The sequence below is a fragment of the Eumetopias jubatus genome, unplaced genomic scaffold, assembly GCF_037043125.1.
Source record: "Eumetopias jubatus isolate StellerSeaLion01/CBP00866 unplaced genomic scaffold, mEumJub1_p1.0 scaffold_6, whole genome shotgun sequence".
NCBI classification, from domain to species: Eukaryota; Metazoa; Chordata; class Mammalia; order Carnivora; family Otariidae; genus Eumetopias; species Eumetopias jubatus.
Window position 1 is genome coordinate 40,155,377 of NW_028274812.1, and position 14,610 is coordinate 40,169,986.

The 14,610-nt window shown below is 34.3% G+C and overlaps 1 protein-coding gene across 1 annotated transcript in view; it reads left to right on the plus strand.

The window, feature by feature from the left end:
- TRDN (triadin) overlaps window positions 1–14,610 on the plus strand; it is a 327,015-nt gene that overhangs the window by 183,568 nt on the left and 128,837 nt on the right. Inside the window, exons 15-19 of the mRNA XM_088023743.1 lie at window positions 7,874–7,903; window positions 8,628–8,645; window positions 12,040–12,072; window positions 12,192–12,218; window positions 14,519–14,545. Of these exons, the coding sequence (XP_087879869.1) occupies window positions 7,874–7,903; window positions 8,628–8,645; window positions 12,040–12,072; window positions 12,192–12,218; window positions 14,519–14,545 (135 nt within the window). The remainder of the gene's footprint in view (window positions 1–7,873; window positions 7,904–8,627; window positions 8,646–12,039; window positions 12,073–12,191; window positions 12,219–14,518; window positions 14,546–14,610) is intronic.

Consider the following 14,610-nt stretch of genomic DNA (forward strand, 5'->3'; position numbering starts at 1 on the left):
TATTAAGCAGGAATCTGAGAATCCATAGATAGAAGACAGAAAAAAATATTTTAGGAAGCCATTATTTGTTTAGAGAGAACAAAACCATGGTATCATAATAAGGCCAACTAAGACACGTTAGTGTGTTTATGTCCCCGTGTACGCATAACAAATCTTTAGGTGTATTCTGGAAATTATGTCATTTACATGATCAACACTGTGGTGAGGATACAGAGATGTTACAAGAAAAAAGAGGTAGTAAGTCCTCAGCACAGTTTTTGATATAGACAGTCCTCAAAAATGTTAATCTTTTCCCACCATTCCTTCTTAGGAATAAAGAACAATTTACCATTTGATTTAGGAAAATGAGTAATATGAACAGTTATTCTTCCATTCATTCGTATTCAAACCAAAGTATTAAAAGACTTTGGGGTATATGAAACAATAGTCAAATTACAAACTGCATCGCTTTAGGCTTTGTATCATTTTTTTTCTCATTGCTATGTTTCCAGGGTTTTTTGTTCTATTTTTCCTGGATTAGATGCCTCATTTTCTTTTTCTTTTCTGAGAAATTGTTTATAACCAATATGCAATATTTGGAAGAGTTTGGAGAGCTTGGGCAGAGCTTTGCCATGGAGAGTCAAGAGATCCAGTGTCCACCCCCAGCTGTAAAATATATAAAACATATGCCCCTATGTATTATTATTATTATTATTATATTATTATTTCAAAAGAGTTTCATAGATTACCTTTTATCTCTTATTTGGAAAAAGTTTGTAGTTGTGAAGATTATGCTGTTTAAGAAACAAAGACAGCTATCTAGAATAATTTTCGTTGTTTCCAGCATATAAAGGAGAACACACTCAATGTCCAGCTATTCTAGGCAGTCATTTGATTTTGTTTCATGAGTTTCTATTTCCCTTTCTCCTGTTAAGCAGAGCAGAGAGGTATACGGACATAAGGGTCTTGGCTCTTGTTTCTTATTTTCTATAATCTCAATAAGATTGTAGAAATCTTCTCCATAGAGTTTTCCTGCCTCTATTGGAAATATGTCTATTCAAATGAAGCATGTTTAATACAAATTACTGCATACAATTTGGATTTTCAACATTTTCTTTTATACAAAGTTTATTTCTATTCACATTCAACCTCTTGGGGGTATAGTTCAAAGGTATTGATGGTTAACTACTTTCTTGGAGAAGAAGAAAATCAGGAGGGTTTTAAGGCTTAACTAGAACGCCCTGGGAAGTTCTTTTGTTAGCAAACTTTAAAATGCAGAAACAAAAGTACATACCAGTTTCCTTATTATCAAAGATGATCTGTGCACCAGGGGGCAAAGGGCTTCTTGAATAGTGAACTCCGAAGATTTGCATTTCATGTTAAGAGCTTATCTTCTATGTCCCAAGTCTCTCAGAAACCTTAACAAGAGACCTTGGGCTCCACTGAGCTTTGCCCATCAATTTTACTGTTCTTTGGAGTTTTAGCATCAGAGCAATCCTATCTTAGCTTAAGTGGAGGGACATTTTTGACTGTTCATCTGGGGTCCTCTTATAAGCCTTTTTCCACTGAAATTTCCCCAGTGTGCCACTCTTTCTCCCCCTTATAGACACTTTACTCATCATCTGTTAACACACATTCTTTCTTACTTTCCATTAATTTCAAAGTCAAAGTCCCATCAAATTGTATTTTTCTCTACAAGATGTGCTTTTTCTCTGTATCTTCTTATGTAATTACCCCACTCTCTTTGTAGACACAGAGACACAAATTCTGGTGTAAGCTTCAACCTCTTTGCCCCTGGCATTTAGTCTTCTAGAATTTTTAATTGGCTGAACTCTCTTTTGTTTAATCTTTCCTAAAATAATTAGAAAGGCTAATCTTCATTCACAGCTCCCGGTCCTCTAGCTCTCACCTCACATTGCTGTTTGTGTCCTCACACTGGCTTTCTAACTTCTCATATTAACTAGGGCAACGATCTCTGAAATCAGATGTTCTCAAAATGCGGTCAAGGACTCCTGGGGGGTCTCTGAGACCCTGTCAGTGGTTCTTCAAGGTCAAAACTATTTTTATAAAAATATGAAGTCATCGTTTTCCTGGTTCATTGTCATCCTCCCATGAGCGTGCACTGGAGTTTTCCAGAGGCTACATAATTTGCAATATTGCAACAGATTGAATACTTAAGCAGATATGCAAATCCAACTGTCTTCTCATTAAGCTAGACATTAATGAGATTCACAGAGTCACTCATCTCACCATTTTTTTCTGTATTGGAAAATATATTTGTCATAAAAATATATTACTTATGTTAACATGTAACAGGTTTATTCTTTTTTTAATAAATGCATAAGCAAATTTATATTTTAAATTTTCCTCTGGATAAAAACTGCATAAATAAATGCTGTTCAGGGTCTTTTAAAATTGTAAAGGATCGAAAGGATACCTGAGATGAAAAAGTTTGAGAATCTCTAACCTACATATATAATCATGCCTATAATATTTTCACTAACTGACTTCATAAAACTTTTCATGTTGTTACCTATTTAAAATATTCAGTGGCTCCACACCAACCACAGAATATAATCTACAGGCCTTAACCTATAATCCAAGTCACCAGTCTGTTTCCTGACCCCCTGTCACGTACACATCTAGGCAAAGACAAAGCCAAGGCGTGACTAATTCCACCAGTCAAGATACAATGAGCCCTTTTGAGCTAGAGACAATTCCTTACCTCCATGGTCAGTAAAAGCAAGAGTAGCTGAAGGTGCCAACACTTCGTGGTTCTTATCCTACACACCAAAAAACAATGACACCCAAAGAAAAGAGGTCAGATAACGCAAAACAAGTTAGGGACATTTCAGTGTTGAGGAGCCAATTCTAGACTACAGCCAAATGGTTTCATGGTCTGCAACTCTATTCCAAAGTGTTCTAGGCAAGAGAACTCAGGAGGTGATAAGAGGCTGTCTCATGACAGCCTCCCATCCTCCTATGTTCCAGAAGGATCAAAAGGCATTCTGCTGAGACTCACATTAGCTATGCTTTAAAACTTGGCCCCCACAGGGTCTATATGGATATGTGCCCGGCCACCATGGCACCATGGTGGAGCCTTTACCTTATACTTCTACCTACTTTCTTCCTGTATATATCACATACTTCATCTGTATCAAGCCATTCTCAATTTTACACATACAACTTGCTGTCTTGCCTTTTTTCCTGCTGTTATCATAATAGAGCTTATCGCTTCCTTTTCCTTCTATGGATATTTAATGTTTTTAGGGCTCAGGAAAAATTCTCTTTCCTCTAAGATATCTGTCTGACTCTCTCAGTTAAATATACTTTCTTTTTCATTTATAATCTCCCATCAGAATTTATCTATACCTCCCCACCATTGCTTATTTTTTGCCACCTTGTACTTATATTTCTGGTATTCATTTTCCTTCTACTTTAATTGACTTTAAAAGTTTTGATTAAAGGGACCATGTCTACTTCAGCTTTATCCCCTATTGGGACTAACACATTTCCTCAGTTTGCACATTGCTTAACAAATATTTATTCTCTGAATGAATCAGTAATATCTAGGACTCTTAAGATCAATATAATATCCACAAGAAATATGAGTAGGTACTCAATTTTCCACATCACAGGCAAGGAAGAATTTATTATTATTATTATTGTTATTATTATTGGAAGTTATATTCCAGGGAGCTTTTTAGGTCTGAGAAATCATAGCCAAATAATGACAATTTCATCATAGGTGTATTTTGATCACTAGCTGCTACTTGAGTTATACTAGCAGATTAGGTAGATCCATTCATTTAAACTTAGCTTCACATATAAATTCCTAGGGGCTGGAAAGCCTTTGAGTTTTGCACACAGTTTAACTTCTGAAGTATATAGTTCCATTGAGAATGAGCCAGATTAGATTTATCATTTACTATAGCTAAAACAAGATCAAGTAAGTTGAATGCATGTGTAAATTAGGACTTCAGAATTGAGGTCTGAAGAGAAATTATGCTGAAAAACAAAGCAAAATATCTGTTATTGTAACTGAATAAAGATGTCAATGGGGCAAGTTATACACGGAAATGGAGTACTTTATCACCTGCATTATCAGACTACCAGAGGGTTATTTTTTCCTTTCCATACAACTGGTATTTCATTTTTCTCTGGCATCACTTCTGACTATAATACCTGATACAGTAGTCCCTCTTTATCCACAGTTTCATTTTTGGCAGCTTCAGTGACCCGAGGTCAACCACCACCTGGAAGCAAATGTCCCTCCTTCTGACACGTGGTTAGAAGGTCTATAGTAGCCTAACATTAGTCATAATGCCTACATCATTCACCTCACTTTATCTCATCACACGGGCTTTTTATCATTTCACATCATCACAAGAAGGGTGGATACAGTACAGTAAGATATTTTGAGAGATACCTTATTCACATGACTTTTATTACAGTATATTGTTATAATTTTTCTATTTCATTATTATTACTAATCTCTTTCTGTGCCTAATTTATAAATTAAACTTTATCTTAGGTATGCATGTATAGGAAAAAACATAGTATATACAGGTTTGGTTTCAGGCATCCACTGGGGGTCTTGGAACATATCCCCCTGGATGAGGGAAACTAGTGTGCATTGCTAAAGATGAGTGAATGATGAGGTTGCAAACACATCACTTCTTCTAAATCACAGCTGCTATGAGCTTTGATGTTCTTAATAAAGGACTGTTGTTCAGATTATTGGACATATGGTCTTTAAGGAAGTATATTCACTGAGTAAGCCTTTATAATATTTTTAAGCCATTTCAGCAAAGTGCTGAGAGGGTATAATGAAGTTTAATAGCCTGAGTATAAATGGCTGGTACTAATAGCTTTTCAGGGTCAGTATGTGATCTTGCAGTTCTAAGCATTATGTTTTTTGTTGCTCAGGTATTTTACTTGTGTAAGTCTGCTGCTCTGTTGACTCCCACCCAAAGACATGATTTTATAGTGACATTTTAAGTTAATTTCACTATAGCTCCCGTTTTTAGAAAACATGTATTGAATTTCTAAAACCTACTTGTTGAGATCATGGCTTGTTATTTTTTTACATTTCTTCTTCATGAAATGTTTTACTTTATCTCAATAAGCTCTATACTTTACCTGATCCTGGACTTCACATTTTTTTATTTTTTCATTTCAATGCAATTGATACCTGGTACATTATATTACAAATTCCTTTTTTTTCTTTAAATCTTTTATTTAAATATTTAAATGACAGAGAGAGAGCACAAGTAGGCAGAGCAGCAGGCAGAGGGAGATGGAGAAGCAGGCTTCCCACTGAGGAAGGAGCCCAATGTGGGGCTCCATCCCAGGACCCTGGGATCATGACCTGAGCCGAAGGCAGACGGGCTTAACCGATGGAGCCACCCAGGCATTCCTATTCTACAATTCTTATTATGAATGAGAAGGAAAGCAGATTTAAACAACAGACATTTCACAGATGCACATTTTGTATTCAGCTTTCCATATCTACCCCACGCCAGCATCTAGTCAGAGAATAGAGGTGTGGGGGTGGAAATAGTCTTCTCCTTACCGGCCACATTTTATCCTGTCTGTCCCATCAGTCTGCCCAGTCTTCAGTTGTATTCCTGAATGACCATGTGCTCGTCATAATCTTCCTGTGTTTTCCATATTGGCTGTACACTAGGGTCGGTGAGAGTCACATGACCTTTTGGGTGGGCAGAAATCTTCCTCCAGTGTACTGGAACCAAGTGAACTGAGAACTTACAAAGATCATTGAGCTTTCCACTTCATTGTTGCAGCTGTTGTGCTATAAGAATTCATGTCTGCATTGTTAATTAATTTTTAGGCATATGAATAAGAGGATATTTATCATATTCTTATCTGAAATTGTTTTATATAATATCTTTCTATATATTTGAATTACTTGCTTATCTATTTAGGGTAATTACTCATGAAGGAAAGGAATGAGAAATTGCTTGCAAAGCACATTTTAGATAGCAAATTTAGCCTACTCAGTTATAGTTCCAGATGAGAAACTAAATATCAAGAAAAATATTTTTTGAGAGGGCAAGAAGGATATTAAGAGAAATCTAGTTTAATATTCTTTTTACTGTGCCGTGCTGGACATAATAATGTTTAATAGATGTTTAGTGAATAAGTAAATGTTTTGTTCCAAAGATTTATTATTTTTCAAAATAAGGTTTGCTTTTCCCTTACACATGCAACATACCCCTATTACAGAGAAATTAGAAATTCACAAAGAGGATGTTGCAAAAATATCACTTGAATGACTGTATTTTTCCGTTATGTGGATGTCTATGAATTCTTTAATAGTTCCACTCCTATTCAGAAGGTACTGTTTAATATTTTCATTATTTAGACATGTAAATCAATGTCATGAAAAAAACTTCTTCCTATATATATATATATTTATGATAATTTAGCATTTTTCTCTTTGGATTTCTAGTAGTGGACTTACTATATCAAAAAGCATGCTCATTTTTATGACTTTCTCAAGATTCTTTCTCAAGTTACTTTCTAAAATGTGTTTCTAGCTTCTATTTCTATGGAAGTGAGTTTTTACTTCTACCTCACTATTACTATCATTGGTAATCCTTTTTTCATAAAACAACTCAGTTGACCACCTAATTGCTTTTTGTGAATAAACTCCCATTGTCATCTTCAAACATTTTAGCTCTTTTACTTCACTATGAAAGTAAAATTATGGTATCAATCGCTTCCCTGTAAGGCAGACAAATCTGCCAAGCATATAATTATCAGCCAGAAGACAGTTTATCTACCTTTTGCAATGATCAATTTATAGTTCATTATTACAATTATAACTTCAGTAATATCCAGAAAATTTTAAAGTGAAGTTACAGAAGACGTAAAGGAAAAACCACAAAAGATAAATAAAATATTTCTGAGTAGAAACTTCAGATGCCTCTATTCTAAAATGAAGTCAGAAACCTCTCATTTTATTTTCCAGTGATAGGAACAGAAAGTTGCATGATCCAAATACTAAAAAAATCATAAAATTTTCAGATCTAAGCTGAATACCCAAAAGACTAAAAGCAAAATAGATGTCTGCTGACCACTGAACACACATTACTCCATAGCAGCTACTAAATATAATATATTCATCAGTAACCTTTGAGCCAACATCAACCTGTTTTTTTTCCCATTACAATAGAAATGATTGACATTTGTATTGTAAATCTATTGATTATTCAGGGAGTGCAAAGCAGGTGATCTGGGTGGCTTTAGATTGAACAAATGAAGAAACCACAGACTAAATTCACAGGCTTCAGCCCATCTTTATGGAAGCAGAGCATATACTGGCTCAGCTTGACTTTCTATTATAAGGTCATTAGCTTTGATAGGCACAATGTAATCTCAGTGCAAACTGTATGTGGATATTTTCTTTCATCTCTGTCCTTTTTTTTTTTTTTTAAAGATTTTATTTATTCATTTAAGACACAGAGATACAGAGAGAGAGAGCATGAGCAGGGAGAGAGGCAAAGGGAGAAGGAGAAGCAGGCTCCCCACAGAGCCAGGAGCCCGATGTGGGGCTCGATCCCAGGACCCTGGGATCATGACCTGAGCCGAAGGCAGCTGCTTAACCATCTGAACCACCCAGGTGCCCCTCATCTCTGTCCTTTTTTGTAGTCTTTCTATTTCAGAAAATGTCTTATGTACTGCCTCACTCTAATACTCATCTTCTCAAAAACAGAGTAACTTCTCCTTAAGCCCCATATTCTAGAAATACGTTATGCGATCAGTCCACTTTATTGAAGATTATTTCAGAGTATTTGGCATTCTATTGTAAACTAATCAGTTGTTGATTTATGATATCTGCTTTATCAATAATTTATTTTTGTGTTTTCAGATTCTAAGAAAACAAAAACACCTGTAGAAGGTATTGGAAATATTTTCCTTTTCTGTCTTATATCTGATGAATCCCAAATTGCATTTCTTCTTGAAGGATTATTATAGAAGAAAAAAACTATATAAGGATAGGGGAGAGAAAGAAAGAGAGAGAGAGAGAATATGAAGGAAAGAGTCAAGTCTTTACTGACAATATTGCTATGGGATATATGTGGTAAAACAAAAAATAAATACTGCATATATTTACCTTTCACAACAATTGTTTTCAAAGAAATGTTTGATTGACAAGAAACTGAACAATGTTCAGTACCAAGCGTTTATTCTACTAGAAAGAATGATTTCAATTAATCTTGGATACACCAGCATCAATTAGGAACTGAATCATTCCCTTAAGTCTTGAATAGAATCATAACTCATCTGGCAAGGATACCTGTTTCTTTTGTATTTGCTTATATGTGATTATGTGTTCACCTGTGTTTAAGAAGACTACAAGCTATAAATCATTGAAATTGATTAAACAGTGTAATCCTGGGTTGATTCATTGTCAATGTTTTGCACTCAAATTATGGACACACCTACAGTAGTAATTGGCAACACCTCAGAGCAATGCTGAAATTTGAGGAGAGAGAATGGGGGGAGGGGATGGAAAAATTACAGTCTAGTCAACATGTTAGGGGAGTAATTTTATCTTTGAAGGTTTTAAGAGCATAAGAGCAATTGTTTTTTTATTTGTTTCTTTTCATTTTTTTCAACAGAACACCCCAAGGGAAAAAGTAAGGAAATGCATGCAAAGTATATTTGTGTATATGTTTTTTCCTCTTTACAACTACTATTGGCCTGCTAGTATACTTAGACTTGCAGTTTTGAATATCTCTTTTTTATATTTTATGCATGTGAACTTTACTTGTTGTTTTTTGTTAGAATGAAAAACTACACAACCTGAGGGTCAGAGGGACTGAAAACCATGGCAGTCATTCTTAAAGTCATTTTCCAAATTCATACAATTGTCTAATAATATTACCCACAGCCTCATAACTAAAAATACAACTTCATTTCATTAACCAAAACTGTTAATGTAAATTTAGTCTCTGTAATCTGGTTTGTTCTCGGTCCTTAAAGAAGAAAAAAAGTTCTTTTTCAGGCTGGTTTCATAACCACATTCCCATTACCTTTCTTCTTGTAATCCATAAATATTTTGGCATGTTCATATGATATGTGACATTTCATTCTTAATGTGATTTCCCCCCTATAAGTACTATGAGTTCTGTGTAATAGCATTGCTTGGAATCCATACCTTAGGCAGCATCCACTGTTGTTTTAACATTGTGTTAAAGCTGTTTGCTAACAGTAAAGCTAGATGCCTTGAGGTTGTATCTTTTGCAAAAACATGCTCTCCTCTGAAGAAATTAGGATATGTTGAACAAATGGAAACAAAAAACCCCTAACTTAACCCTACTCAATCAGCCATTAAAAATCATCACATTCCTAGAAATGCAGAGCTTTTAAGGATCCCAGTGATATTAAAAAAACAAAAACAAAAACAAAACATCTGTTTTAAAATATAAAGCACTTTTTGAAAATTTTATGTATGTTTTGGTCCTGCAAAAGGTTAGGACCCTGAGGCATTCTATGTCATAAAAATGCTCTAAAATATTCTGTAGGATGAATCATGAAATTATAGTAAAACTCAGCCAGGGGGAGCAATCTATCTATACAGAAGTATGTGTTCCTTCAGTTTCAGATTTATGTGTGTGCACAGCTGTTGATGAGCCCTGGCTCATGGATACAGAAACACTTTATAAACCATTGCACCAGCAGGAAAATGGAGGACAACCAGAGATGCGAAAAATGTTGTTAAATTATATATATATATATATATATATATATATATATATATATATATATATATATGTATAATCTTAAGGCCCTCATTTTATTGCAGGCTATATGATTTAAAAGATCTCACAGACACACTGCATCTCCTTGGCAATCTTCGGAGCACTGGTATACTTCATTTAAGAAAAAATGCCTTCCCAGGCATTCATTTACATCCTAACTGCTTCCCTCACTGAGAAGTTCAGTGGATTGTGACAGTAATAGGGAAAAGAAAAATAATTTTCCTCTAAACAATGAATAATTCTTTTTAAATTAACTTCCGGTTTTTCATCTAGAGTTGCTTTTTTTTTTTAAAGATTTATTTATTTATTTGAGAGGGAGAGAGAGAGCACACATGCCAGGGGCAGAGGGAGAGAGAGAGGGGAAACAGATTCCCCCCTGAGGGATGACTTGGGGCTGGATCCCACAACCCACAAGATCATGACCTGAGCTGAAATCAAGAGTGGGATGCTCAACTGACTCAGTCACCCAGATGGCCCTAAACTTGCTTTTATTGTTGTTATTGTTATATCTTTGAATTTGTTTGATTTGTATTTTTTGTTTTTAGGATTGCTTCATTCAATTATACATCTCCATCCCTATATTCTTATTTTGCTTCATTTTTCTAATTATCACAATTAAGAAGTTGTTCTTTTTTAAGTTTAAAATAAATCATGGTGGAGAAACAGGGTAAAGAGTACATGAAACCTTCATATAAATATTTTTGAAAATTTTTGTGAACTATAATTTTTTCAAAATAAAAAGTAAAGAAAATCAATCATAGATGTGATTTGGCAGTCCCTGTTGAATTAAAGGGTACCTTAATTTATATTTATTAAAGATAATTCAATAATTACATCCCGAATTATCCTACGTCATAAGTGCTCTCAACAGCCTTTTTCTTCACATCGTTCCAAATTAGCACAGGTATTTTCTTGTTTATATGATGGCTTTCTGATGTGATTGGAAGGTCCTTATTTTAGCTTTGTAATATCACATATAGCTGGAATTCAGTTTTGATTCATACCCAGATCGACTTCTAGTATTTTTTCAACTGTCATCACTTTGCAATTTCTTAGAAATGTTACATGAATGGTGCTTCAGCTCAGCAATAAATTAAGCAACACGTTTAATTATTCCATGTTTTTCAAGCAACTTTCGGTATGTTCTCACTGTGTTTAATTTTAGCTAAGTCACCTAAGTGTCTTCTTTTTGACTTGTGACACTTGGTCAAGTCATTGTTTTAATTTGTTTTACTGCCTGAATGCTTCTTGTGATTGGATAAACTGCTTGATATTCTTACATGACGACGCTCTTGATAAACAAAATTGAACACGTGTGAGACTCGTGACTGTAGAAGATTTGATGGCCCTCTATGTTTCTAAAATACAGTTCTTAGAACTCTTTCAGCATAAACATCTTCTAGTCTCCAAAATATATTCGTTGAATGAAACTTTAAAATAATCTCACCATACCTTTTCTTTAAAAAAATCCAATAATAATGTACCTATGTTAAAACATTTCTTGAAAATCTTCTTTTAAATTAATTTGACAAGCTTGTCAAGGCCAAATAAAAAATACGAATTGCAGACAATAGCACTTAGTATAAAATTAGTACTTGCACTTTGTATAAAATTAATTCTTATTATAACGCAAGTGTCATCTTACTCTTGAGGCCAGAATAATGCTTTGTCTCATACAATATTGACAAAAATGGGTTCTTAAAAAGAAATACTATCTAATAAGGACTCTATAAGGAGCATTTGCCCTAAAAACAAGGGAAGCGTGTTTTGCTTTCCACTGAAAATTCAATCTATTTTAATGTTTCAGTTTGCCTCAGCAAAGCCTTTGTCTTAGCTAAACAAATAACTTTTCAATATAAGCAGATTTCACCTTCAAAGAGGAAGTCCCTATGAAATCTGTCCATCCTTATCTGAAAATTATTTTAAAACAGCTGTAATAATTATCCTTTCGTTCATTTTTTATCCCAAATTTCTTTCATGTTGATCTAATACAATAGCAAATTAATTATTTTCCATTCTTTATAGACTCTATTTATTTTTTGGTTTATTATCCATGAAAAATTTTAGTTCCTCTTACATAGAATATTTGTATGCTATTCTGTGAGGGAACTCAGTCAGGGAAAGAGAAGGAAAGATTTATTAGTTTTATTAGTTTATTTATTAGTTGCTGCAGTCCAACTTTAGCACATATATATTTGTGTTAAAACAATTAAATTGTGACATATAAAATTGGAATAATAATAATAACAACAATAATAATATGTTTCAGAACAGGAAAAGAAAGAAAAACATGTGGAACCAGGTGACTGTTTTTAAATTCCTCTATCTTCCTTTCATTTTATTATTTAATTTGCAGTTGAATACTGAATCCCAATAGAATGGCTTAGAATGTTGACTTTTTTCTTTTCTTGTTTGATACAGCAAAGTCATCAAAGAAGGAACATTCAGGTGAGTTAGACTGATGTTTCTAGGTTCTTTCTACCTGATGTCCAATGTTTATTAATGCTGCAGCCTCGGAGACAGATGGTAAGGGCCATGCCAGGAGAGAGCAGGAAATCTCATATCACGGTCTTTATTTCAAGTTCTTGACATAGAGTTAACATCAGTGCAGTTTTAGAAAACAGAAGCCAGAATATGTTACACTCTTGCTACCCAATGAGTGTTCTGTAAACCAGCAGCATTAGGTTGTAAGAAATGCTTTGTCTCTACTCCAGCCTGGACCCACCGAATCAGAATCCATAACTTCCTAAGATCCCCAGTGACTCTGTCAAAGCAGTGTTTGAGAAGTACTGTTGAGTGTAAAATAACAAAAACAAACAAAATAAGAATAAAAAACACTTTCTGTAAAAGCATCCAATATTGCTTTACTTCTAAAATATGGAATATTTAATTCAGCAAATATTCTCTCCCTATTCAAAATGTTACTTAATGACATTTCTTGAGTACTCAGGGGAGCTGCAATGGAAGTAGAGGTAGATTTTGCCCTCAATATATTTACATTCTAATGGGGGAAAATTGAATTGAGAATCAGACAATCGGTAAAACACACATACAAACAAACACACCTAAAAATGCAGTTGGTACGAATACCAAATGGTTTTCTTACAGGTTTCTAGCATTTAGTCTGTCCTATTAGTTGTTTCAAATGAAAATAAATGCACGTTTCTAAAACTTATTTTACTGACTTCATTTTAAAATATTACGTGTTGATTTTGCCTTCAAATTTCTCCTCGAAGAACTTCACTGCGTTTTCGTGTGTGTATGTTTGTGTGTATGTGTATAGGCAGTCATAGATTCATATAATGTCCACTAGTTGCCCTTCCCATTTTATTGTATTTAAATGGAAATTACATATACTCAGTGTTATGTAAATAACCAACCATACAAATATAGCTCTACTATTTCCCACCCCCACCACCACAGACGAGAGCAAACCACAGGTTCAAAGCTACATTTCTTATTCTTCTTCTAAGTTTATAAAACTTCCTCAGACAACTCAATCCATTTAGTTATTCCTCCAACTAGTTCCCATAGCATCATCCTCTTTCCTTTATAATAGCACTTATTATACTGTTTTAATCACATTACCTTACCTTTTTCCATTTTAAATAGTCAGAAATTAGAGTGCCTATTATAAAGGCAGGCACACGGTAGGCACTTGATAATGGTTTTTTTTTTTTTTTTTATTTAACAGTGAGAGACACAGCGAGAAAGGGAACACAAGCAGGGGAAGCGAGAGAGGGAGAAGCAGGCTCCCCGCTGAGCAGGGAGCCCGATGCAGGGCTCGATGTGGGGCTCGATGTGGGGCTCGATGTGGGGCTCGATCCCAGGACCCTAGGATAATGACCTGAACCAAAGGCAGACGCTTAACAACTGAGCCACCCAGGCGCCCCTTGATAATGGTTTCTTAAATGAAAGCAGAAACACCAAATAGAATAACCACATTTAAAAAAAATTTAAATGGGAATGACTTTTAAATAATTTCCAAGATGAAATGCTCACATTTCACCATTTCACCTTAACATTGATATTATTTATTCTTTGGGAAGGAATGCTTTTGTCCACCTTACAGAGAACAGAGTATTTGTTCATTTGTGAGTAACATTCGGGAGTGGGCCAAACACATATTCTCATTTATGCACATGTGCAGAAAACTAAAATAAAATATATAGCATAGAAACATATAAACATGGAGAAACATGCAGAATGACTATGGATATAATCAGTTTCAAGAATATTAATAGCTAATCATTATTGTCTAATATTAAACCTGACAAAATACAAAACTTAAATTGCTTGAAATTGTTATCTGTTCATTTCAGGGTATGATTGCAGTGTAGCGCTTGGCAGTAATTAGTTGTGTTTTAACAATCGAAACCATTGGATAATTTATCAATCCACTTCTTTCTTTTCATACCACTTTAAGGAAAATGCCTTGGCTTGTATATAAAAAAAATCGTATTCTTAGCTAATTTAAAAGGCAAACAAAAGGAGTAAGTTGTGAATGAGCATTCTGTGTTGAGAGAAGATATATAAATGTAAAAAAAATCTATGGTTCATGGTGCATATTTATAGTATACAAAAGAAAATGGCACAGTGTTGTATTTTCTTCTCAGATCTTTGGTTTTCCTTCTTAGATCAAGGTTATAATACAGTCTTTAAAAAATATTAAATAACCTTATACTATTTTAGAGAAAGACAGTGGACTTGTAATTAATTTAGACTTTATTGTTTCTTGTCTTTAACAGCGCCAAGTGAAAAACAAGTAAAAGCAAGTATGTTGAATAAAACTTAAAAAAACGAAAAGAGCGTATTTCAGCAGCTTACTAATTTTTGTTAT